Here is a 27,674-nt window from a genome sequence, read left to right on the forward strand (position 1 = left end):
AGCTGTCACCGCAAAGAGTTAAAACTTTTAAAGAGGATATGTGTTTGGATGCACAAAGAAAAATTCTGCATTGAAGTTGCTGAGGGTTTTTTGGGTCTTTTTTACATCATTTAAAAATAGGAAACGTTCTTGAACACTGAAATATTGAGGAGAATTAAGGTAAGTCCTGTGACCTAGGAAGAGTTGTGATTTTATAAGTAGAAAATTTACATTTTTTATTTATTTTTGGCTGGTAATGACAATTATTTTACTCTTTAAATAAAATTGAATTAATACACCAGGAGGATTGGTAGGATAACATTTAAATCAAATTTAAATCCAAAGATAAACATTTAAAGCATGTTTTAGCAGCTTGTTGTTAAAGTTTTTTCCTGAAATTTTAAAGAAAAAATGTAAGTTACGGTACAAACACCTGCTGCCTGACTTTATGTTCTAAATATTATTTGTACAACTTTATTTCTAACACGGTATTTTGAGTCTCAATTTTGGCATCATGAATTTGACCTGTCAAAGTTTGGTTCGCCTTTAAATCTGCTCTCTGTAATAACCTTTTCAACAGCTGAGTTCTTTGAAATTGTCATCAAAGTTGAACTTTCTATCTTAGTTTAGATACTGATAAGAGGCATTTAAAGTGTGTCAGTAATGCAGCAACTGATAAAACACACTTTCACACAGACTGAAGTTTTGTTTTTTTTATTCATAAAAAAATAGTTTATATAAAAACAAATAAGTTATGAATTCCAGCAGCCACTTTTTTTTTTTTTTTTTTTTTTACAATCGGTTCCTCACTCATCCACACAAGTCTGTGGAGAAGATCCTCCAGTCCTCGTCAGTCAGTCTCTATCTGACCTACTTCCCGTAAAACATCTCCATGAGCACGTCCTCGATGTTGACGGCGCCTATGATGGGCTTGAAGAAGAGCTGCGTGACCACCAGCGGGCTGATGGACCTCAGCAGCGACAGAGCTATGAGCAGTTTGGCGAAACGCGTGGTGTCCTCGTGGTGGATCATTCGGATGTGCTCGTTCAGAGCCTGGTGTGCTTCTCGACGCAGCGCCTGGATGTAGTGTAGACACCGCAGACCCTCCAGCTCTGTGGGGACAACAATAGGATCTGATCATTCATGTTTCTTGAGTCAGATCCTGTTCAACATGAATCTGAAAGACCTTCCTTTATATTTAAGAGACCATAGATCAGAGTGTGAGGGGACACTCTGGTTCCTTTGAAAATAAAGCAAACTAAATTGTTTATCCATGATAAATACAGATTAATGGGAAGATAAACTTCACATATATTTAGTCAGACAGAAGATAAATCCCTATTAATTCTTAATAATCTAAATTACGTGCACAAATGGTTAATCGTTAAATCTGTGTGAATAAAATACATAAGAAAATCTTGTGCATTTCTGTGATTAAAAGTTGGCATATTCTGCTAAAATTGTCATTATAGTAACAAACTTGGTCAACACTTTATTTTAAGTTGGTGCCAGACTGTGACGTCATTGCAAAGTCATTTAATTTTGCAATTATTATTTAATAATTATTATTAAGATGGGGGTAAACTAAAGAACAAACATCTCGTATAGTGTAAATGTCTGAAATCTCACCTAAATCCGTATTAAGCGTATCAAAAGGTTGAGAATATTGAAAACAATAAAAATAAAAATTTGATTGATAAATAAAGTCATATTGTATTGTAATAAATATTTGAAAACACATTGGAATGTAGATTATTTTTTACTAACTTTATTTTATTATTTATTCTTGATTTGCATAACAGGTGTAAATTATTTCTGATGAACTACATTTTATTTCTGGAATATAGATGAATATCTCAAGTGTTAAAATGAATAAAGTTTGCCGCACACGTGCCAACTCTCACCCGGGTTAAAGAGCACGGCTCCCTTCAGATAGGCGTACTCCTTGGTGCTGATGTCGACGCTCCAGCACTTCTTCAGAAACCCTTTAATCGCCTCGATGTCCACCACCGACACCCCGACCGCCGCCGCCCGACTCTGCCCGACGGCGGGCTCGCTGTGCCGCTCGGGCCCCCCGGTGAGGATCCTCTGCAGCATGCTGGGCTCCACGGTCTCCGTGGTCTCGAAGTCCACCCGGTCCTGCGCCAGCCCGAGCACCAGCAGCGGAGCCCAGCCGCTGCGGATCAGCGTCAGCTGGTCGTCCTCCGGCAGCTCCCGGAAACAAGGGACGTTCTTGACGAAGCGCAGGGTCTTGACCAGGATCGCGGAGGCAGCCTTGCAGGTGACCTGCGGGGCGCGCAGGACCCCGCGGCGCCGGGTCGCGCCGCACGAGCACGCCTGCTGCCGGGGCTCCTGCGCGGCGGCGGCGCCGCCGGAGCTCCTGCGGATCAGGTGCTGCTGGTCCTCGACGGCGTCGCTTCTCAGAATGCTGTAGAGGATGCTGTTGCTGGCGGGGCTCCGGTGGCTGGAGCCTCGGCAGCGGCAGCCCGTCGGCGGGTCCATGCATGAGCCGCGCTGGAGGTCAGTAGCGCGTGTTTGTTTGGAGCCCCTGGTAGCCCTGATCTCAGGGGGGCCCGCGTTTATACTGGCTCCCGTCTGCCCATGTGTTTGGAGGTCCTTCTCGTGGCTCCTGCTGTAGGGACTCCTCCCTTGAGTCGGGGGCCCCTCCTTCCTCCACTGCCTCCACTCTTTCTCATGGAGCTAAAAGTCAGGGCTCAAATCTCGAGTGTTTTTTTTTCGTTTTTTTTATCTCTACGAAACCAGACTGTTCGGTCCATTTCATAAGAATTTCAAAGTGAATGGAATCAAACAAATAATGCAAAAAATGTATTGTTAGTATAAATCAACACTTTATGTCATTATTATCAATATTACGTTTTTTTAAATCCTTAAAATGCACAGGATTTTGTTGTGCAGCTGTACTTTATTTTGTATTTTGTTGATCATCAATTTATCTCAGGCAATCTAGCTTTGATTTCAAAATTCCGTTTTGAACCGGATATTTGGGATTGTAATGATAAGCGGTTATAATAGTGACCTTATTCTGTTGCAGCTGCAGTAGGAGACTCGCGCTGTTAGGGCTGACATCCTTTATTTATTTAAAGTGATAGTTCACCCGAACTTCATTCATTTTCTACTCACCCTCATGTCGACTAAGGGTTGGGATTCTTTTCAAAGTAATCTTTTCCTTTTTAGAGTTATAGGCAAAAAAAAGTATATTTCAATAAAACACTCTGTGGTATTAGTCTTTATCTTCGTCCAAAATTACACACTTAAAATCCTCCAAAAACGTACATACTGCTCGTCTGTTATGTCCATCTTGTATGGAAGCCTCGGAATGAGGAATTGTTCTGAAAAAAAAGCAAACTCTGCATATTTTAAGATTGTTTGTAGCTGAAGTTATCGGTCTCTCAGTTCCTGCCTGAAATCTGTCTTCATTGAAACACATTGTCAGTTTTAGTGCGCAAGAATTAAGCAGCTAGCCTAGCAGTTTTAGCTAAAAACAAGCTTAAAATATAAACTTTTTTTGAAACAATTCCTCATGTTGAGACTTCAATATAAGCAGGAGGTTTTTGGATGATTTTTAGTGTGACTTTTTGGACGAAGATGAAGACAACTGAGCATTTGTGTCTTCTCGTTTAGACTATTATAACAGATTATTTTCGTGTCTAAACAAGAAGCATCTGTCTCGCCTGCAGTTAATACTAAACTCTGCAGCAAGAATTCTGACCCGCTCTAGTAGAAGAACTAACATTTCCCCCGATCCTTAAAACTCTTCATTGGCTGCCAGTTTCTTTCAGGATCTACATTAAAATTCTGGTTCTTACTTTCAGATCTATTCATGGTCAGGCTCCTCCTTAAATCAGTGATCTGATCCAGCCTTACACCCCAGCTCAGGCTCTGAGGTCTGTGGATCAGAATCTACTGATGGTTCCTGAACACACTTCCGGACCAGAGGAGAGAAATCCTTCCAGGCTGTTGCTCCTAAGCTTTGGAACGATCTTCCTCTCCCTCTGTGTTTGATGGATCTACTGACTCCTTCAAGAAACATCTTAAGACCTTCTTATTTGTGCAGGATTTTCCCTGATTTTCTGGGACTCCTGTGTTTGTCTTATGTGTCTTGATCTTTTAAAGTATATATTTTAACTGTGTATTTTCTTTTATTGTTAAAGCGCTTTGTGACCCTAGTCTAGAAAGGCGCTTTACAAATAACATTTACTTACTTACTTACTTACTTAGATTAAAATGAACAAACATTTTTGTCTCTAACTCTAAAAAGGAGCAGATTACTCTAAATATAATCACAACCCTTAGTCGACATGAGGGTGATAAGAAAATTGTGAAGTGAAGTTAGAAATGTGGGTGAACTATCGCTTTAAGGCATAACAATTTCCCAAAGGAGACCTCCTGAGGGATCAATAAAGTTTTACCTTTACCTTTACCTTTACCTTTTATTCTGGTACCATGACTTATGTACTGATGATGTAATGGGCTTTTATTCTGCATTATGCATCCTCAGATTGTTTTAACAGCCTCTGCAAGGTCATATAGTGACTTTAAAGCCCAGAACAGCTTTGAACAGACGACTGAAGAAAAATATATGTTGAGCAATATGAGTTTCTCTAACTGAATGTTCAGGCATTGTTTATAGTTTTTTCATAAGACATAGAAAGAGCCATTCTTTTGAAAAATCGGAGCCATCTTTTTGTTTTTCTTTAAAAGAAATGTATATTCTTACACACTTGACACCAGAGAGGTTATTCTGAAGAATGTACTACCTTGGTTTTCTAAGATTTGTTGAACTTGAAGATAGACATTATATGATATTTTGTTAAAAATCTGAATATTTAACATTACTATTACATAACATAATGTTGTCGACGAGATGTCGCTAATATCTGATAATTCTGTTATGGAATGCTATAAGATAAATTAGTATATTGTTTATAAACTGAGTAAGAATCCCGTAAAAAAAAAAAAAAAAAATCCTTTAAAATGTTGCAACAAATCGACTCCACATATTCTCCTTTTGGGATTTATTGACTTTATAAAAACATGTATTTTATAATAATAAATAAAAATAACTCCTCAGTCAAACGCTGCAGGAGCCAGGGTCGCAAGCAGGCAATTTTTCCACACATTTATTTGCCGTTTTTGGTTGTCGACCAAGATCCAACATACAATATCGTTTCTCGTATTGTTAAGTTTTGATTCACCATCTTTCTTTAAGTAAACGTGTTAATTACAGTTTTATTCATAAGCTTTATTTTAGTCTCCTGTGTTAAACCTTTACGGTCATTCAGTCGAAACAACAAATGTCTCTGTTTGAGTGCAGACACCACAAGAATGAAGGCAATTGTCGTTCAACAAGTGGATTCAGATGTCGAACTGTGAATTGAGATACAGCACATTGTTCTCAACAATCTTCTTCTGTTGTTTATCTATCCTTCGCTGCGCAGATTGTCTCAGCCTCCACTCCGTTCACCTTCTCTGCACAGACGAAGCTTTGTGCCTTTAGTCATCATCGTCACCGACAGTGTTGAGAAGGTTATGAGCGTGCGAGTGATATAACTCAAACATTTTCATTAAAATAGCAGTAAGAGAACAAGGAACAAATGACTCATTGAGTGTGTTCTGAGTTCCCATCTGGATCCATGAATCTGTTGAAGGATTTTTCACTCTGTCATGAGCACTTTCTTCTTCAATATGTATGGTTTGAGAGTAGGTACTGATACCTGCTGTACCACTCAAATTTTAACATGAATTATATATAATTAAAATGCCCAAAAAATGCCTTTAATTGTATGAAATGATTGCAGGAAAATAATTGAATAACACAATGAAAATAAACTTTATATCATTACATTTATTTGCCACACAATCCTGTGACGAGAACTACAAATAAATAAATACTAATTTAAGTTGTGGGTTGGTGGTTGAGTTTCTTACCTCTTGTGCATGTTGGTGTAAATTCATGACCTCATGTTATGGCAACAACTACAGTCTTTCTTATTATTTATGATTGTGTTCTTAATTATTAATATCCATTATTGCTCTGTGAGCCTCAAGGTTCTGGGCGATAAATCCACCCAGTCGTTGTAAAGGCCTGCAAGAGTTCTAAACAAGTATTCGGATCAAAATATGATGAATAAAATATATTAATTCTGTAAATTCGACTAAAGGTAAAACACGTTCATGTTGATGTCTTGGCCTGTGAACTGTTCTAGAGTTATCTTGCAAAGAGAGATGATAAAATTCAACTTTATTCTTGATACTTTCAAATTATATTTGGATGTTAATTGGATGAAAGATGGTGAAGTGAACCAACCAACAGATGCTTCATATAGCCCATTATAATTATACTCATAAGTATGTGTCTGTTTGTACAAAACTCTTTCAAGCATCTAGGTTTGTTACCGCGCGTCATCAATCCCGGAAGTCTTCACCTCCAAGGGACTCGCTGTATAAACAAAGTGGGTGTGATTACAGTTGGCTGGAGGAAGAGTGAAGACCATTATTACGTCATAATGGACTCCGCTCTCGTAACCTCTCGATTGTCCAGATTTCAGACGGGGGAGAACTTTGTAAAGTAATACATTCAAAACATAGTCATGATGAGAGACTTAGGCTGCGTAGGGCTAAGATGGAGAATTGGAATTTAGCCTTACTGCATCTTGGAGAGGAAAACTTCAACATTTGAAACATGTGAGTCAGGAGAGTTGGGTTTTTACATGCGTTTCCCTTAAACATTTCTTCAGTGGCCATTTAGTGTCAATATATTGTAAATTAACTTAACGTATCAATAGAATAAAATGCCAAAGTCAAAGCAACGAAAGTCAGCGATGGACTGAGTGAACTGATGATGACTCTTTTTTTTTTCTCTCATCAACTTTTAAATTAGTTAACTTTTTGTTTTAGACTGTATTTAACTTTTATGTGACACTACTATAGTTTGACACCGTATATCGTCATCTAGGTGTCGACGGATTGATACATGACTTTAAGATGTAAGTACATTGTAACCTGTAAAATCTTAATCAAATCAATTTTAAAGCTGAAAAAGCAAAACCCAGAATCACTGGTCCTTTCCGTTCTCAGCGTCGCCTTGACTCGCCGGCGCAGCAGTCCATCAGACCGGCGCCGGTAAAAAAAATATAGTCCGCTGACAGATCTGAAGGCTTAATTATTTTAGGGACAATTTATATGATTTTCTATGAGAAAGAAGTGGGAAGAGCTGAGCTGTGAAGGCCAGCCCTCAACCTTGACTCGGACACTCTGATATTGATTTAACCGTGAAAACCGGAGTTAGTGAATTATGATGTCATGACTCAATGCTCTTGTCGCCTCTGACACTGAAGAGATATGGGGAGCAGGAGCAGAAGGAGAACGAGGAGGAGGCGGAGGAGGAGGTCAGCAAATGAGGGACCGAGAAAGACAGGTCTGGTTAAGGCAGATGAATTAGAGGTTTTATCTTAATTGCTCCACAGAGGGAGAAGAGTTTAGGATGCTGCCGACAGAAGGACAACTCCAGTGAAAGGGAAGTATCAAGGGAGGACACAGTTATGTGGCCCGTTTATCACACAATCCCGCCCCATGTTCAGGTGTAAAGAAACTGGGTGCATGTTTACATCCACGTTACATCCACCAAGACCTACGCATCCTTTTTCTTAATGGCACTGAAGGACGACTGTGAAAGGAGCCCGGATGGGAAAAGTTTTGCGGTAGTGCTTCCGCATTGTTCAGCGGCAGAACATATTTGTATTGATTTAGCCGAAAGAGAAAACAGAGAGATTTTTCACATGTTTATATCAAGGACACCACGGGATAAACAGCCTTCACTCAGTCGCTCTCTTTGCCCGCTCAAGGCCCAGCCTGTGCAGGTTATAAAAATCCTTCGGTCTCAAGGAGAGATTGCATTATGTCTTGTTGTAGTGTTTACATGAAAAAGCACCGTTTTAGTTCGTCCTTTTCGTTGCATTTGTTTATCAATTTTCTCAAGGGAAACTTCAAGAGTTCCATCACGCCACAGTTTCATCTGCAGAACAAATGTTTTAAAGGAGTTTGGAGTAAGAAAGAAAAGTGACGCAGTTCAGAACAAAATCGTCGTCGAAAAAAATCCACTAATGGATTTCTTTTTTAAATGGCTTATTTATAAAGTGTGTAATCACGGTAAAAATGTTTTAAAAATCTTATCTCAGATTTAAGTTCTGAAGTGGCCAAAGTGTTTTCCTATTTTCTTCGAAAGAAGTAATTAAAAACCAAACTCTCATTATGACCATGTTGGCGAACAAGCGGCTACGAGACGTAACAATGGCTTCCTCCATCAGCCAGCTGTAATCATGCCTGCTTCATTTATACAACGAGTCACTTGGAGGTGGACACCTCCGGGATTGAAAAAACACGGTGATAAACCTTGATGTTTGAACAATTACAGCAAAGTGGTTTTGGTTATGGTAAGATTTAATCTCCAGAAAAACAAAGCATTTTCAGTGGGCGGCCCTTATATGCTTAAATGCGTAAGAATTAAAAGAGAGTTTTGTACAAACAGACACATACTGATGAGTACAATAGAGGTTGATTTAAGACACACTTTAATCAACACATTAGTTGCCCTTAAAAGATTTGACAATACATTTCATTTGTGCAGTTATTACGCGACTCAAAAAAAACCCTCATTAACCCCCTTTTATTCATCACAAATGCCGGTTCTCCTTCCCTTCTGATAGGCGTCTTGGCTGCCTCTCCTGGCAGCAGGAGGTTTTGAAGCGAGGACGGGAATAAAGCTCAGAATCGTTTTAATTCACAAAGAACATAACACACAATCAACAGTGTTATTTAAGCAAAAATCGTGAAAATTAAAAATAGAGTGAGTTTGTGAGTCATTTTTCTGGTTTATGTTTTTTGTTTGTTATGTATTAAGTATTTATTGTTCTGACAACGACACGTTTATTCAGGATTATTCAACTTCATAATCCCTTGGAATAAAACAACTTTCATGTGACTGTGATAATGTGTTGTTATGGTTCATCCACTCTTGTTTAAGGGTTGCCAGATAAGATTGCTAGAGCTTTGATAACTCTTGAATCATGGAAGCTGTTTTGCTTATTTTAATGTTTTGTAAAGTGAAATGTGCTCCAGCAGAGGAAAGCACTTTCAATTTGTTCAAAGCAAAATCCTCAATCAATCAACCAAATTTTTTTTTTCAGACACCGCATATTATTTCAATTTGCCAAATGCAAGTCAGATTTGAACTTTCTTGGCCTTGATACTTTTTATTGTCTTCCATTTATAAGTTTTCTTTTTGAACAGTTACTCTTAAAGACACCAGGAAGGATTTTTAACCACTTTTGATTTGATTTGATTTGTTAATCCTTGAACCTATTCAAATTCACTTTTACATTCATGATTTTGAAAAAGAACTTTGTTCCCTAAAGGGTCTCTTATTGTGTATAAATTTGAATTGCAACACGTACCAGACTTAGTAAAATAGTAGAAAGTAAATATTTTTAAAGATGTTTTCAACCATTTTTTTCTAGCTTGAGTCTCTAACTTTGCTTGCAATGCTTATAAAACTAGATCAGTACGATTAAAGCAGAGTGTTTTAAATGAGGAATTGTTTAAGCCACTTGATGGGTTGTTGACTTTCCCTGACTTCTCATTTTGTTTAGAAACTGATATCTTGTCGTGCAACACAGTCCAGCTTTTATTGTCGTACTGTTGAGTCGCTTTCAACGCAGAATTATTACAATTTAAATTGGAACATTTCGGACACTGTTTAAGTCCTTTCTCACCGATTTCTTACCGATATCGGATGATAGCTGTGCAAACTAATATATCATTTGCTTTTGTTTGTTCTCAAAATCCATTGAACTAGCTGAGATAGATACTAATTTCCACTTTGGGCTCTCAAACCTTATCTATGTGGCCAGCGTGAGGTCAAAATAACACTAAGACCTTTTTAAAAAGTTTTCGATGGCTATCTAACAATTTTATAACTAGTGCAGCTCAACATGTAACTTGTTCAAGTGATTTTTTATTTCTTTTGATTTTTTTTTGTTGTAAAGGTTATGTTTTTAATTTTCAGAAAATAAACAGATTTTCTATCACATTAAAAAATGAAATCAATTGAAATATTACGAAACCTATTTTATGGCATAATGTGTTTGATATACTTTATTTTAATTTTAAAAAAATAAAATTGACTTCTGTTTTTAGAATCCTTAAATAAAATACAGATTAAAATTGAACAATACACAATCAGATTAACATTAAAGCTTATTTAATATTTTTTATTATTTATTCTTTTTGTTGGTTTGATTGTTTGTTCTTTCTTTTTGCTTGACGGCCCCTTTTTTTTGCCCAGCCCTGGTCTATGTTAATCCTTTGAGCAAACATGAACTCAACAAATACAGATTGACAGCCTTGTTCTGAATATTTGAAAGTATTTACAACATAATGAAATGAATGAAAATAATTTTGTTCAACAACTTTCATTAAAAAAAAAATCCTACTTTTCATCTCTGTAAGAGTGCATTACTGCTGAGGAGATGGAATTCAAAACATCCTGCTCAAGTAGTGTTTCTAAAGGAAGTTTCTCACTGAGATCACTGTACAGGTGAATTGAATGCCCTTATAAATTCTCAGGAACGTGGCACCCTTAACCCTTGCCTTGCAACAAGGACTACTTCTATGTGCTGTAGCGTAACAGTTTTTTCACGCAGGAGCAACAGGAGCGTGGATCCTCTCGCAGAGACAGAAGTTATATGATCTGTTCTGTAAGATGCTATGAAACCCTGAGAGTCTGAGTCAGGGAGCAACAGCCTCCCTGCTGCTCATCGTCTCCAAGGTCGCAGGAGAAGCCGTTTAATCAGACAAAGGCCATGGGAAAGTGAAAACAGCTCAGAGGAATTGAAGTGTTAAAAAGGACAGACGGGAACGCCGCAGTCAGCTCCAATCTTGTTGTTGGAGAAGCTCAATGTTTAATTTGAGCCCCTACAGAAAAAAAACCACGCTAATTAAATGTGATCAATAAGCGGGAATGGCCCGTTCTCGCGCGGACGTAAGCAATCGCTGAAGGCTGACCTCACAAATAAGACCCGGAGGTTGTCGTGACCAAAGGAGACAGCTCTTTGGCACGTTCAGCCACGCCGGCCTTGAAGAACAAGTGCACAGAACTACACAAGGTTTTTTACCAAACACTTCGGGCTTTGACACCCACAGACACTCAAAGACAGGTCTCATAAACTTGAAAGGACAACTTTGTATGATTCAAGGCTTTGCATTAAATGGCTTCCCTGGAAAAGTCTTGTACTGCATTGTTTGTTGATTTGTTGGGCGCACTTCTGGCGGTTGCTATAGTGACTGCCTCCATTTTCTCTCTGTGGCCACGGACATAAAGGACTGTGTCCTTGTCTCTATAATAGTTACAAATTGAATACTGCACTCTCCAAGGACTCATGTCACAAACTTAAAGCAGAGTAAAAGTGTGTGTTTGGGAGGAAGAAAGAAGTTGGCTTTCGTTCTGCTCATTAAAACTTTGTATAATGATAGTTTACTTATAGTCGGAGTACAGGAGATCAAAAGATGAGCGAGCTTGAAAAACATCTTGGTGCCGGCTGGTTCAAAACAAAACTGTGTGGTAAGTGGTAAGATGTCGCAACTGCTTTACAAGTGAATAGAAATTCTCAAGAGGAAAAAAGTATAACAGTTATTAAGAAATAAGAAATATAAATTTCACACCATTCCGAGCACTTGCCGGTACGAAAAAGTTAAACTAAAATAAATGTGATTAAAGAGGAAACACAGCGGCACGCAAGCTTTGTCTTTATTTTGCGCGTTGCATTAATCGGATCTGATTTGTTACAGCTAAGTTTTCTCCCGGACAAGTGTTAGAATAACAAACAGAGTCAGAATCCAGATTTACCATCAGCAAGGAGCGCTTCTCACGGCTCGTCCCAAACCACTGATGTTCTCCGCTTCTTGCTGCCTTTTTATTCGAAAGCTCAGAGCATGACACACTTGAATACAAACAGTTTGTTCATTTGTTGCTGGACGCAGCCAGCAAAAAACGGTTTTCTGTATGAGTCAGTGAGCGCGGCATAACAGCCTGCACGGGCAGACCAGCTCGCATATCCTGGTGAAGTCACTGTATCTTAATGCACAAACTGTCTTTTCTCGAGAAACGATACTCTAACTCGGCACATTCCTTCCAGCTCATTGTGAGCCGCAGCAAGCGTGACTACATGTTTATTGTGATAAGACTATAAAAGAAACATAAATACTTTAAAATAGTTAAACCAACTTGGATTGTCCTCCGCCTTAAGAGCTCGAAATTCCGAGTTCAGGGATGCAACCGGTGGTCGAATGCGAATGATGATCATGTGACTCTGGTGACCAAACAAGCTATAGGTTTGCTAAGATCATGTAAAAAGAATTAAAGATTAGAAAAACAAATGACTAGAGTTCATTTCAAGTTCGAAAAACAAAATGGGGGAGCAACTGCGTTTGATTAAAACACAACATCATGTGTTGTATTTACTGTTTTCTTTGTTCTTAACCTTTTTATATGTAAAAACAATTGTCACAATATGAATACATTTTGACCTATTAGTGAAGGAATGGTTGTTAGCATACAAGTACTAGCGTTAGCATACACACAGCGGCTTCATTAGGTGGTTGTGGTGTTGTTTTTTTGTGTGTTCTAGTCAAGAAACTGATACTTTTTTATATTATTATTCACACATTCACGCATATAAAAGCGACACATTAACTTATAGTATATAATAGGGGTTTGGAGAAGCAAACTTTGCCTTGTGGTTGTCTCAATTTTACTGTTTTGTTTTTACAAAATTGCTGTTTTTTTTCTAACATGATTCGCAATGAATTTGATAAAGGAATTTTGATTCAAATGTAATATGGCTTAATATATATATACTGTTGTTGTTTGAATATTGTTTATGCCATGTTGTGTCTTGCAACAGACAACAAGTCCTTCACTCTACTGGATGAAAACACAACTTTTAAGGGCCAAGAATTAAGAGCAAAACTTAAAAAAAAAAAAAAGGATAGAGAGTTTGTGTTGGAGGTCTAAAAATAATGGGTTATGTGTGCTTCAAGAGTAAAAAGTGTACAGGCAGGGATAGCAGACAGTTTTTTTTCGGGGTTCTCAGGCTAGCTATCAACGTTCACCAGATAAGATCATCTTAGAGACTTTTGGTGAGCTCTTCATCTTATTGTCGTAATAGGTCAGATAAAACACAGTGACGTATTTCAGATGAGCGGGAAGGCACTGATACGTCATAGACTTGGGGTGAGCTGGAAAAGGACAACACGAGGTTTACGGCTGTATAAACATGTTTTATGAGAGGTATATGGCTGTCTGGAAATCCTTATTGTGAAGAACTGTTACGGCAGTTTGATCGAGCTGCAGAACAATTTAAGGGCTTTGTATCTGAATTGTAAAATAAAATAAATATTTCACAGATTCTGGATATGTTTCGCAGCCAGAGGCAGTACCTCTCCCAGACTTTTCCTACACATGGTCAAGTAACAAGGACACATACGTTTTCTCTGAAGAGTTCTCCGTCAAATTACTTCTTTACCGCATTGACTGTAAGATGTTGATCTCCTCGGCTCAAAAACTTCAGTCGACAAGCTTGGATTCACCTAATACACCATTAAGTGTTTGTCATCAGAGTATCTTTCAAATCTGAAGTCTCATTTTTGTTGGTAAACGCACATGGAATTCTTGATCCATTTGTGAGGGAACCTGAAGAAGAAGGTAAACACCTACTTAAAAGTATTGTAAGGGTGTGTGGAGATAATCTTCTTCTAAATACTATGCTTTGTTAAATGAAAAAAAAAATCCGCATAGATTGTGTGTTGATGGTGCCTTGATCACCACAAATATAATTAATTCAATTTGTACCTTCTTACGAACAACACCAGTGAAAATGGCATTAAAAGAAGCAGTTCTCTAAACAAGTTGCAGTTCTATCATGTGACTAACCAACATCCGTTAGCTTCCGAAACTAAATAAAACATTTCACATTTGAGCTGCTTAACTTAAGACTGCCCGGTTTGGATTATAGGTTAAAAAACAGTAAAAAAAAAAAAAACACTTGAAAGTGCATCACGAACTGGTGTCAACTAAGATTGTTTCCTCTTTGAGTTCTCTCTCAATCGGGAGTTTCCCAGCTGACGGATGATGGAAACAAACTTGATTAAGAAACTGCTTCAGTTGCAGGTGGATACGTTTTGACATCTAAGGGCGTCGTGTCCGGTTAACTGTACACTGCCAGAATGGGAACATGGGAGTCTTGAGTGAAGCCAGATCTCTGGACAACAAGAACCACCTGCGTGAACTTGTATCTTGACTGGTTGTGTGTCGGGGTTTGCAGTGGAACCCAGGGAGGAAATGTTATTTCTCACAGGCAGACTTTTTTTTGCCAGCTCGGATCTGAATTTCCTCAGCCGTGAGTCTGATATGCCGATTTATCTAAACCCTGACCCTAGTAATGAGCCCTTCTAACTGAAGCAGCTTCTTAAAAAGATTGCTGGACGATACAGTACGCCTGCTGTATATTTAATAGCTCACAAATCAGCTGTGAGTGTGTGTTTGTATCCGATCTGATAAATCTCTTCTAGAAACATCGTGGACGTTCAGTGATGCTGTGTCAAGTGATCCATGTACAAACTTGGTTCATGAGGCCTCATCAAGCAGCTGATGCTGTTTCATGATACAATTTAAAGACCACGAGATAGCACTCACAGTGAAATTAAACAAGGTTTTATTAGTAGATCAGAGCCAAACATTATAAAGCAGAGAGTGCCATCTAGTGGCCTTTCAGAATAAACACACTGTATCATGAGACAGACGATGCTGTTTCATGAGGCTTCATAGACCTATCGATACTCCCGGGGGTCCAGAAACAAACAGGGGTAGATCAAAAAGTACCTTAAACTAGTCTAATATGTCCTGTGAACGGCTGGCAACCTGTTTTGGGTGTCCCCCGCCTCTTTCCCTAAGCAGCTGGGATTAGCCACAACGAGACCCCGATAAAGGGAAAAGAGGAAGAAACTGGAGAATAAAAATGGAGATCCATAAACAAGTTTGTCACTACTCTGCAGAAAGTTTGCGGTTGAAAGCGAAGCAGTTCCAGGTGAAGGGTACTGGCGGGACACTGCAGTTGTAACGTCCTTGTTGTGTATAAATTGCGTTGTGAACATATGCCACAAGACGTGATCTAATTAACCAAGGTTGAGCGGGACACCGGGGGTTGTAATTTGGAGGGGGTTGTGGGTGGACTGGGTGTTAACATATGGGGGTGGAGGGAGAAGCTGGAGAGGCGGCCAAGGTCAAAACCATGAGTTTGCATTTGCTATGGAATCCGGTGTAATGACACTGTTCCACTGTGCTGGCCTCACAAGCTTGACTCAAACTAGTTAACATTCAGCCAAGGTTCACCCTACACGTATCGCCCCAGTACCCCACAATAGGTCCAGAGCGGCGCTGTAAAAACATATTTAGACGTAGAATGATTAAAATGCAGATTGCCTCACCTGACACCTATATATCAGATTCATCAGCCTTCATCCCTCTTTTCCTTGTTTGCCCTTTTCTATCTTCACGTGTCCTTGCTGATGCATTCGTCTTATCTAAATATGTCACTTGGTGATATAACGTTCTTTCGTATGTCCATTACAATAAAGTGAGACACGCATGAGGCTGCCGGTGGGTCGAGAGCATGGGAGACAAGAGGGAGCTGTAATTTATGTCCCTCTTATCTCCCTCTTTATTGGTCTCACTGTGACTACTGTATGAATATTTTTGCCTCGCAGAATATCGAGGACAGGGTCGTGTTTGCATAAGGGGGTAAATTACGACACTAATAACCGCGTGGGCGTGCCAGGAGGAGGCGAGGCGCCGAGTGGCACTCGGAGCGGAGGTCACGTATTAAAGGAGTGTGTTTGAAAGATGACATTTGAGGGGGGTAAACACTCGCTTTGAGCCAGCAAAAGTAAAATATTTCAGAATTGGTTACTTGTATTAAAGCAGTGAAAAACATCTGAAAATATAGCAGGATTCTAGTTAAGTTGTTTTCATTTCAATTAATTTAAAATAGAACATTGTTCCTTTTAAAATGTGTATTTCCTTTCAATTGACAGGAAACAAACAACTCCTTAATGTTATGTGACAAAGGTCAAGGTGGCCCGAAATCAAATGGGTTTGTGGTATCCCTTGTGTTGTCTCTGGGTCAAGGTGATACATATGCAGTGGTGGGGGTCCTTCACCTTGACCCAGAGACAACACAAGGGATAATACAAACACATTTGTCTTCAGGCCTTTGGGTCACCTTGACCCAGAGACAACACAAGGGATAATACAAACACATTTGTTTTCAGGTTTTTGGGTCACCTTGACCCGAGACAACACAAGGGATAATGTCGCCCCCCATTGTGCACATTATGCAAGAAATTAAATGTAGAACAATATCTGTTTCAAATTAAAACAGATAAGGCTGGTATTGGTGTCGCAATATTTATTTTGGAAAATACAATCATTTCGTTAATGTCGAATTGATAATCAATTCAGGAAACTGGACAGATTTAGCACCACTGGTATTCATGCTTTTTGGCATTGACATACAAACACCATAGAATATTCAAAGGCCAATCCAAACCACTGCACCAACTTTAATCAAGGTTCAGGCGTCTTTTAAATGGAACCAGTATTAATTAAATCCCTGATTCTTTAGTCAGAAAAGTTCTTTCCAATAACACTTTCTTACAGTTTCAAGTTCATCCATTGGCCTTGCATATGTAGATATTCTTGCTGAAGTGTTTTGTTCTGCCTCGTTTCCTAATTTATTTGTAGCAGAGCGATTTTTAGCTTCTTTTTCCATGTCTTGTTCACATAATGCTTTTTGGCGGGATCATGGCCTTCCCACCAAATGCCAGATGAGCTTGTTGAACTTGTGTTTAAAGGACATGCTTTTCTTCCATCTCGCTAAACCACCTTGAAAACACCTCTTTGTATATGGTGGCTTTATTCTGCTGCTTTCAAAGTTTAAGTTTTACCTTGGAAAATAAGTTTATCAAGAATTTATCAAAGCAAATTGAAAGTGAAGGTGAAGGGTTGAGTATCAGCGATCACATAAGTGGTTTTATCGACTTAAATAAACGTCTATCAAAAAGTTATGAATTAGACACGATACAGGCATCATAAATCATGTCTGTAATAAGATGTTTTATGAGCAAGATTGTGAAGCAACACACTGAGGCATTCTGTAGCCTCTAAGAAGGTTGAAATCCAGCTCAAGGGTACTTTTTTTTACAGAAATACAGACATCAAGTAAGGATTTTTCCATGGATGTCAGTGTTTGTGTGAGTGGTTGTCTGTTGATATGTGCCATGTATTATCAAATGTTTTCAAGCCTAATATCTCCAAATAGGAATTAAGTTTCAAACAGACCTTCGCTAACAGATATGCCAGAGAATCCTGGAGATAGTGGGCAGATTTATAAGGCTGACAAATCCGCTGTGAGTGTAGCGTATTAGTTGTCGATGTCCAAGCTAGCTCGATGTAACTAGTCAAGTACTGCCATTTAAATCTCCCCCTCTAACCACTGAGATGACATTGGTCAGACTTCGTTAAGGCTTCAGGCCCTGTAGTTTTAGGCCCCGTCCCCATATAACTAACCTTTTATTGGTCAATTTTCCACTTGCTTTCCGTACCAAAATATACAGCTTGTAATCCATGCATTTGTGTCTTCTTTTTGAGACTCAAACAGTTTATTTTCGTGTCATAATAGGAAGGAGCTGTTTTTGCTTGCAGTTCATACAAAACTCTGCAGCGAGAATTCTGCCCTGCTCTATTAGAAAAACTCACATTTCCCCGATCCTTGAAACTCTTGGCTGACAATTTCTTTCAGGATCAATTTTAAAATTCTGGTTCTTACTTTCAGATCTATTCATGGTCAGACTCCTCCTTACATCAGTGATCTGATCCAGCCTTACACCCCAGCTCGGGCTCTTAGGTCTGTGGATCAGAATCTACTGATGGTTCCTGAACACGCTCACCGTATCTCACCGTGACCCTGAGATAACACAAAGGTTAATAGAGACAGATGATTCTGATTTGTTAATATCTTGTTTTTATCCAATAAGAATCAACTATCAGAATAAATAATAGTAATAATAATAATCACTTAAGTATTCGTATGATAAAACATGTTTTGAATATACAGTATATATTACGTTAAAAGAGGTACAATGGACCTTGACGGTTCCACATGGTTTACAATTGGAAAATGCAACACAACACATTATTAAGTTTAAGTTTAATACCAATAACCAAAATGCTAAATACTGCGGAACAAGTAAGTTATGATAATAAAATACATAATTATAATACAATTAGGTGGCCGGTGCAGTCTCTTCTAAAGTCCATATATAATATCTTATATCTATATAGGGTCCTTGAGTTAGCTTTGTTATCTTCTCGCGTGTGCAACAGTAGTCCTACTGAGGTAATGGTCATGAACAAACCACTTCCTTATTATTAGTACTACAATAGCGTGAATAGGCTCACTTGTCTCCTTCCGAATATCATATTAATCTTTGTGTTATTTCAGGGTCCAAAAACAATTGTGTTTAAGGTATCCCTTGTGTTGTCTCCGGGTCAGTGTGAATGACATCCCTGGCTTCCATCAATACATATGCAGTGGTGGAGGTCGTTCACCTTGACCCGGAGACAACACAAGGGTTAAATAATAGGCAAGTAACAGCCTTCTTTTACTTAGCATCTTCCAGCTCAGTCGGTTGATCGCATCATATTCTGAAAAATGAAGCTAGCACCTTCTGAAGACCATGTAAGCATGTTAAAGAGATAATTCAAATATTATAACTAAATGATAAGACGTTTGTACTTTTCATTTAAAATGTTTAATGCAGTTTTTTATCTTGTAAAAATCCCAGGCTAGTAGTATTATACAGTGGGACCGTGAGAATCCTAATGTGATGACACTGCCTGAGCAAAAAGTGGTTGCTGGTTTCTAGCAACACAACATTACCTTCTACTGTCATGAAAAAAAAGAAAGTCAATCTGCATGGGTCTTATGTCAGTGGAAAGTCAAAATGGTGGATTGCACCGGCAGGATAAAAACTGCTGTAAGAAAAGATTCAATGTGTGACAAGGCACAGCAGTTTAGTGACCCCCCCCTCTGTGAACAACCTTGTTCCCCAGGAAATGATTTCAACTTCCACAATCTGTCCTTTACCTGGCACATTTTCCTGCCGCAGCCTTCCACCTGGATATCTCAGCTAAAGCGAGACCCTTTTTCCATTAGGTGGTCATAATCCCAAGCACCCCCTGCCTTTGAGGATGATCTGATGTCCAACAGCCGACCAGCCTGCATCCATCCATAATAAATCACTGACCCCCGGCATGTTGAATAATGAAAATGACAGACAGAATGATAATAAACGTAATAAAATATGATCGTCACTGTCGGGGAACATAAAAAGTTTCCAGCAGGATCACCATTTTGCGGTGATATATGGTCATGCATTATCTCATTATGTGCCTCCGCTCTGTGAGAGCCGCCTCCTGCTGCCCCGCTGTCTCCCAAGGTCTCGCGCTGTCTGCTCGAGCTGAGCCAAGGCCGGCTGCCCGGCTGCAGGCTGCCGGAGACCTTGAGCAGCTAACTGACCAGCGTTTGTTTTCCCGCTCCCGAAAAAAAAAAAAACGACTTGCCCCGGCGTCGATCAGCCAGATGCAGAGCAGCGCCGCCGTTAAACGCTCCGGCATGCTCCGACCCGGACGCCGGGGCGCCGCCGTAAATCTGGTCGGTTGTTGTTTAAACATGAGGCCGATTCAATCTCATTTATGGAGAAGTCGTCTGTGGAAGCGACTGCCCTGACTCTTTGAGAATCACACAGGAGGACGTAAGATAAGAAAGAAAATTACATTTATCTTGATTATATCAGGCAACCTTGACGCATACAAACATGTTTTCAGTTCAGACACGACACTTTGTCACAATGTTTAAGGCCTCCTTATACTTTCTGTGATCAAACAAAGACTCATCACATCAAGTCGAAGTTAAAAAAATAATAATTAAAATGCAACTATTTTCACTAATACCTTTGGTTTATATGTTATCAAAAATTATAATGGTTCTATATGTATTTTATTTATATGATTAAAACATATTTAAGTATAAAACATGTCATATAATGGATATAAAGGAGGCCAATTAGTCAGTAGATGGCAGTAAACTTACACAAAGGAGCAAACAAATTCTTCAAAATGCTTCAGATCCAGATGGTAATCGGTAGTGATGGTCTTATGAAGCTTCATGAAGCAGTTTCACGTTGTTTGGAGGTCCATAGGTGGCGCCATCAGTTTAAAGATGATGTGATGTTTTTATTCGAACAGATCAAAGCAAAGGAAAATAGTGCAGAGACCGCCATCTAGTGGACTCTGAAAATAATGACACTGCTTCATGAAGCTTCATCAGACCATAAATAGTAATCGAGGAGAACCACCTAAATGTATAAGTAAATAAATACAATCCATTTTTAAAAGATAATCATCTGTAACAAGAAAAAATAATATTAACTGGTAATAAAAAAATATATATATATTTCCGCTATTGTCTGAAGCTCTGGAAACATAATATATCAATATTTTTCTCTAAACAAAACAGATTTTTTTTTTAAAGTCAAAAATATATACGTTTATATTGGAGGTTGAACATGCACATATGCATATCTCTACTGTAATTGGCGACTGAATGAGAATTCAAACTGGAATATCCAGTACTCTCGGTTCATACTTGAGTCTCTTTTTCTTTTTAATCAGAATGTGATTCTCTTTATATTGAATCAATCTTCTCGCTTCTCTTAATAAAATAATTGCTATTTCACGAAGTCGCAATAGTCAGATATTGTCTCTCTGTTAACAAAGAAGCTTCTCTTCACCTTCAGATAAGATGGGTTTTAAACCATTCTTTTCTTGTAAAATCTTTGTTTCCTCATAGGTTTTTTTTGTTGCTTTGTCTGCCAAATGTGGACTTGTGTTTTCTTCTTGGAGAAACGAAGCTGCCTACAGTTCTTATAGGAAGGAAAATCAGTATAGGTTCTCAGAATTCTGACAGTGCTCACTGTTATTCCTTCATTCCTCTGCAAAGCCTTGAGATTCATTCAACGTGCTGTCCTTCATGCAACACCATCTATACTTCCACATCAAAGGCTCCTTGTAATTGTGACCCTGATTTCTCTCACAGGAATTGAATACATCTTGCTGATCCTTTATTCTGAATAGGTGTGTTTTTGACGGCCTTACATGTTCACCCCACGTCTTTCTCACTTGTAACAGGAAGTGGTTTGGTCTCAAAACCTGTCGGAAAAAATAACTGGATAAAGATCAGAGATAAGATCTTTTGCTGAGCTGTGCTTCCTATAGCTATAAGTGATCATACTACTTCTGATGTCATCCGTCACAAAGTGCCCTCCTAATCTTACTACACAAGACTTTCATTAATCAAGTACCTGTAAGAAGTACTTAAATAACCGAGTCAACATCCCAGTGTTCATTTAAAAGTATGTTTAAGGAGAATAAAGGGTGTGATAATTCTGTTTAAAGACTATTGTAGATCATGTAATATTTACGTCAGTAAATGACTTTTACATTCGGTATTGTAAGTCTTTTAGTCCAATAGATTGAATTTATGGAACCTGAAACAAACATAAATATAAATAAATAATATTGGACGGACCCTTGTGGTTTTCATAAACATGTCTTATACTGTGCAAATCATCAATTAATATTACCAATGACCCCTTGATGAGTTTAAAAAACTTCATGACCAAAAGTAAAACTATTCAAATCTGACTAGTACTACAGTCGGTATTACATTGATTTTCTATTAAATCCGAAGCTTTTAAATTACCATCTATCGACCCGAAACAGGATCTCTTAGCGGTTATTTGGTACTGAAAATGGCCTCTTGGATGAAACGTTTATGTAGTGTCCTGTTTTATTACGGAACTTCCTGCTTTTTCTAATTTGTTTTTCCTGGACAACCAGCACCTGTTGCTATACTTTGACTCATCCACTCATCAGCCCAGCAACAGGCGCCAGATTGTCAGCATTCAAATACGGTACATGTCAGTAGAATCTGTTCCACGTTCATTTTTCTGGATTACCTTTTGTTTTGTTGTTTTTTTTAAAATTCACCTACAGTATTGCCTGTGCCTACTTTTTGCCGTGTTAGTAAGCTAACCATTGTTATCGTCAAAGAAAACACTGGATTCTGCTACGTGGATCTCATTGTTGTTTTAGTTAGTGTGTAAATATTTATATATATATTTATTGTAAATTCAAATTTTGTCTGTTATCTGTTGATTACACACGCATTTGGGCCTGACTCTTATGGGAAAGTTTAAGTCTACCCTAAACTACCCAATTCAGTTTCTTCGCTTTGGAACCTACTGGATAACTTCTTCTACCGTTCATCGGAGGTACACGATAAGAAGGATTATCAGCTGAAGCCAAGAAGATCTGACTTTCTTGGTAGGGACATGTACAATACTTTGTACGATAATATGGTTATGAGTACTGTAGTACCAGAAAAACAAAAGCAACACAGGTGTCAATGCGATGAATAATTTTGAATCATTCCAAGATGTATTTAAATATAGTCACAGTAGTGATTTGTAGGACTAAATTAATTCCCAAAACCATACTAAGAGAGCTTAACGTAGACTTAACTTTTGCTCTTAAGTGTATAACTATAGATGTTCCAAAGTTATTTTGGACCCATTTCGCGGTCATTCTTTTCGCACTGTTTTGTTACCAGCACCATTCCTAAAGTACTGGTTTGACTAGTTTGTAATAAAACCTAATGGAATACCCTTCTCTGTTTTGAGTCTACCTCAGAGTCTCTTTTCAGTTTGATGTCTTCCAGAATTAGTCCCGAGGCAGGCATCCTAAGAAGGTGACCGAGCCACATTTATCGGCAACATTTTTACAAGTATTTTAATAGAACAAGTCAAACAATGAACGTAAAGGGCATGCTAACACATGTTAGCATGTTCATTTACTAGCATGGTACCAAAAGAACTGCTTCCGAACCATCAACCTTGGGAAACCGTCGCACTAACTTTGTGACGGCTTATGAAAGCGTCTTGTATTGCGTAAGTATCTTACCAGTAAATCAAGCGTGTTTAAAGGTCTTCAATAGGTCTGGAGATTGTTTTGTCTTAGTTGAAGAGAGAGAAAAAAGTGAAAAAATGACTCTATTTACAAGGCATCAAACTAAAAGCCTTTTAAATAAAAAGCCGGCAGTGCAGCGCTACAGAGCATTAAAGTCACAATGGTGAGCATCCAGGGCCTTGGATTTGATATGAAATATGTGGCCTTGCCTCTGCCTCCCACCATGTTAAAAGCTCTTTGTGATGAGGAAATTACTTTAGGAACCCCTGAAAGACTGCAGCCTCACCGTTTCATCGCTAGACTATTAGAGAAAATGTCTGTGTTTTCCCAGCAGCCTCTGCTTTGTTCTCTGACAGTGTTCCTCTCTTCATAATCTTGAGTTTATCACATTGAAAGAATAAGGGAGCAGATACACGGACCTTAGCGGTTTAATCACTGGTCGGACCAGACTGGTTTTACCAAAAGATGTGAGCGACAGAATGGTTACTGGTCACTGTCAGGGATTTTGTCCCAGACAATCGGAATAAGAACAGAGACAAGTGTTAGAATAACAAACAGAGTCAGAATCCAGTTTTTACCACCAGCAAGAAGGTCCCAAACCACTGAACCTCTTGAATACAAACAGTTTGTTCATTTGTTGCTGGACGCAGCCAGCAGAGACTGGTTTTCTGTATGAGTCAGTGAGTGGGGCGTCATAGCCTGTGTGCTGAGTTCGACTCCCTTATCTTTGGTGAGGTCACTATCTTAATGTACAAAACAAAACAAACTGGAAACGAAATTCTAACTGGGCACATTCCTTCCAGCTCATTGTGAGCCACAGCAAGCATGACTACAGGTTTATAGTGATAAGACTATAAGCAACATCAATTCTTTAAAAGTCACCAAATAGATAGTGGTTGTGATCTATTAAAACTTACAAACTATTGCTTTGGTTTTTCAGTGATACGGTTATTTTCAGCTATATTGTCACTGTAGGCCCTTTATTTATTTAGACCATTTTTCAAATTGTTTTATAACAATAAAACTTCTGACTTCATGTCCCAAACTGCTCAACAAAAATACCTAAACAATTGAAACGTGACCTACAGGGCTCTCTGTGAAGGTTTTAGGGGGTTTCTTTAGTGGGAAACTCAATAAGCTAAAAGAGAAAGGGAAGCACAAGAAAGAGAATTATATTAATAGTTTTAGCTACTTTCAGCTATTTTAAAGGCCATTATCCACCTGAACTTACTCTTACACTGACTAAGGCATACCTAATGTAGATACTTGACTTCATGAAGTATAACATTTAAAACATACATGTCTACATATTTTATTTTTTTAAATTACGGGACTTAAATAATAATATTAACATATTATATACACTATTGTGTTCTTCCACTTGATTATTGTAAATTGAATTGTATGATAATAATAAGAACTTGGCTGTCATTCTAATTCAAGGTGTATGAGTTAAAAATATATATATGATTAAATAATATCCAGGCCAAAGAAACTACACTTTTCACTGCAAATACGACATTTTACTTCACATAGTTCAACTTAAAAATGATGAAATATTTTTATTTCCTGTTCTGTTGGTAAAACATACCTCAAATTAATTTAAATGAACCATTATTTATTGTAGACTATCTCTAATATATATTATGTCGAGAGTCCATACTAGAAAACTTGAGGATGAAATTTTCTGTTTGGTCCATTGATCATGAGCTCTGGAAAGTCTGTCAAAGTGTATTAAACATTCTCAAAACTGTTGTGTGTGAAGTGGAGTGAATTGATAAAGGCATGTTTTACTGTCATCCTGAATAGTTTATCTACATGTTTTATTTATTTTTACCAAGAACATAACGTTTTTCTCCCTGTTTTCAGAAATTCCAACATACAGTTAACTAATATATCATGAAAAATGTTATATATATGTATATTAATAAATTAATTAAGTGTATTTCGTGTAGTGGTTGATGAAGCTTCATGAAGCAGTGTCATGTTGTTTAGAAGTCAGCAGGTGGTGCCATCAGTTTAAAAACGTGATATTTTGTCAGAAAAAAATAGTGCAGAGACCGCCATCTAGTGGACTCTGACAATAATGACACTGCTTCGTGAAGCTTCATCAGACCATCTTTATATCCTTGGGCTTTCTTTGAGCTAAAACCGGTTTAAAACAGTATAAAAACAAATAAAAACAAGATAAAAAATCCAATAAATCTCATTTAAAAGATTTTGTTAAAGCGTTATTTGTATTATTTAAACTTTTCCTTGGATAAAATACTTTTTATTTTCGAACACAAAATGGAAACCATTCATCTGAGAGAAGCCACATTTGATTTTCTGCTGTCATGACTCATGACTCACTCGCCTAAACTGTCTTTGCTCTTCTCGCGATACGCCTCCAGTGAGATCTGCAGGAAGGGAGTGCTGATCTCGCTGGAATGCATGTCACCAGCCACTCGCATCAGGCAGCTCAGAACCATGTCTTTGGCCCGACCCGCCTCCAGGTGACCTTCCCGACTCAGCTGCAGCGTGATTTGGTCCAAACTGGTGAGGACCATGTCTGAGCCCAGCAGCGAGCACATCTGACCCGCGTCTGGCCCTTGAGCTTCTTTCCGGTTCATGTTCTCCATCATGTACTGCTGGTACAGATCTTGTATCTTCTGCTCCAGGTAGTTGTTCAGGAGAGAGTTGGAGAACGGACGCTCCCTGCCTTGGAACAAGAAGCTGCGATCTCGGCCGCTGCTGAGTCTCCAGCGATTGGATGCTCTTCTGAAGGGCAGCAGGAGCCCGCCCTGAGGGTTCGGGCCTAAAAGAGAGTCCTCCACAGCAGAGGGTACATCGCAGGACTTCAGGAACGGGGCTTGGACTTCAGGGTTAGGTCTTAGTTCGCCGTCGCTGGTGGACAAAGCCAGCACATTGTCACCCCTGATTTGAAGGTCGCTGTAGTTATCGCAGAAGCTCTGACAGAACGAAGGAACCAAAAAGGGGCCATCAGAGACCGACTGAATCTCGGACGGGATCTGAATCTCCGGAGAGATGTTCCGGTCTGATCCTCCTCTGTGGACCTCCACCGACAGCCGCTGTGGAATCCTTTCCGTGGGTCTATGCTTCCTCTCATCGGCGGTGGTTTTTACACCTAAGGTTTCTGCGCGGTTCGAAGGCAAAGAAACACCTGCGGTCTGCTTCAAGCCAGAGCCAGACCCGGACTTCTCTGCAGGGGTTCCCGGCTCCTTTAGTTCCTCGTAGGCCATCGTCAGCAGTCGTCCTTCACACAGCATGGCTGCAACAGAACGAATCATAAAGATCACGAAACAAAAAGCAATTGAAGGAGTAACAGATATGTGTTCAATACTGTTTTTGTTATGGCAGGTTTTTTTTAACCCTTGTGTTATCTCAGTCACCTTGACCCTGAGATAGTACAAAGGTTAAGTTAAAAAATACATGTAAATTGTAATTATTTTTAAAATCTCATTTTTGCGATGAGTTTCTGATTCTCATCCAGTCAATGTTTGCATTTCTATATTTATTCTTAAAAAATGTCACAGAAAATATTTTCTAAATAAATAAGATCAATGTCATTTAGGGGGGGTCCTTAAAGAGGTCACATGCTTGCGGGACATTTCCTCAACTCCGGTGATTACCTATTACACCCACACTCCAAAAGTTGTTAAATATTTTATAAAATTTGTTGAGCAGGAACAAAATATTTTGTCTAAAGTAAGTTTTTAAGTTTTTTCAAATATATAAGGGTTAATAAACTAAAATTGTACATTTGTATTAATAAAACACTATTTCTAATTATTAATGCATATGGAGAAATACAACTAAATCATTTTGAGGAGGTAAAAACAAATTCAAAAATTGCGATGATAAAATCACCTTGAATAATTTTGAGCATAATTCAAAACAATAAATAAAATTGGGAACAAATACAGTCAACAAATTGCCCCGCTTATCATTTAGCTGAGTCTCTCTTTACATACACAAAACAATGTAAATAAAAAATATTTCCTGATTATTGAAAACGTTTTTAATTAGTTATCTTCCTCAAAAGAATATTATCAAGAGTTGAATTAAGTATATTTCCTGGGCCTTCTTTAAGCTAAAACCGGTTAAAACAGTATTTGAATTAACTAAAAAAGACAGTGTGTGAAGAAGTTGTTAAATGTAAAATGATATTTTTCTCACTAAAATAGCTTTCATTCATTAATTTTCACCAATAAAAATGAATCTGAATCACGTTTCCATCGTCAACGATTATTTTATCGCCACTTTATTTCTGGAGACTTTAATCATAAAGATATCAACGAAAACCTTCCTACCTTGTTGACGAGTCCAGACAATAGTCGACCTCAGCGTCAGGATACGCGTCTGTATATAGATCGAGCTCGACACGGCTGGTTAGCAGTCAGACTCAGTCGGGAGCTTATATGCTCAGAAAAGAGGAAGTGTGAATTTAAAAAAAGTGTAAGAATTAATAACA

General features: G+C 38.5%; 2 protein-coding genes across 2 annotated transcripts; both read right to left on the reverse strand.

Annotated features, from left to right (window-relative positions):
- Positions 1 to 764: 764 nt before the first annotated feature.
- nr0b1 (nuclear receptor subfamily 0, group B, member 1) lies at positions 765 to 2,514 on the reverse strand. Its single transcript, XM_087803952.1, has 2 exons — positions 1,884 to 2,514; positions 765 to 1,091 (listed from the first exon to the last, which is right to left on the reverse strand). The coding sequence occupies exons 1-2, from the start codon at positions 2,479 to 2,481 to the stop codon at positions 850 to 852; spliced, it is 840 nt and encodes a 279-aa protein (XP_087660078.1). The 5' UTR covers positions 2,482 to 2,514; the 3' UTR covers positions 765 to 849.
- Positions 2,515 to 23,718: 21,204 nt separating this feature from the next.
- Positions 23,719 to 27,578, reverse strand: LOC148068629 (TLR adapter interacting with SLC15A4 on the lysosome). Its single transcript, XM_087803999.1, has 2 exons — positions 27,514 to 27,578; positions 23,719 to 26,471 (listed from the first exon to the last, which is right to left on the reverse strand). The coding sequence occupies exon 2, from the start codon at positions 26,467 to 26,469 to the stop codon at positions 25,549 to 25,551; it is 921 nt and encodes a 306-aa protein (XP_087660125.1). The 5' UTR covers positions 26,470 to 26,471; positions 27,514 to 27,578; the 3' UTR covers positions 23,719 to 25,548.
- Between the last annotated feature and the right edge of the window lie 96 nt (positions 27,579 to 27,674).

This window comes from Callionymus lyra, chromosome 12 (genome assembly GCF_982586985.1).
Source record: "Callionymus lyra chromosome 12, fCalLyr1.hap1.1, whole genome shotgun sequence".
NCBI lineage: Eukaryota > Metazoa > Chordata > Actinopteri > Syngnathiformes > Callionymidae > Callionymus > Callionymus lyra.

Bases quoted from the DNA above. Each gene is read 5' to 3' on its own strand.
- LOC148068629 (XM_087803999.1), bottom strand. From the start codon at position 26,469: ATGCTGTGTGAAGGACGACTGCTGACGATGGCCTACGAGGAACTAAAG.
- nr0b1 (XM_087803952.1), bottom strand. From the start codon at position 2,481: ATGGACCCGCCGACGGGCTGCCGCTGCCGAGGCTCCAGCCACCGGAGC. The intron at 1,092-1,883 runs GTGAGAGTTGGC...TTGTCCCCACAG, and splicing joins AGCCGTGCTCTTTAACCCGG to AGCTGGAGGGTCTGCGGTGT.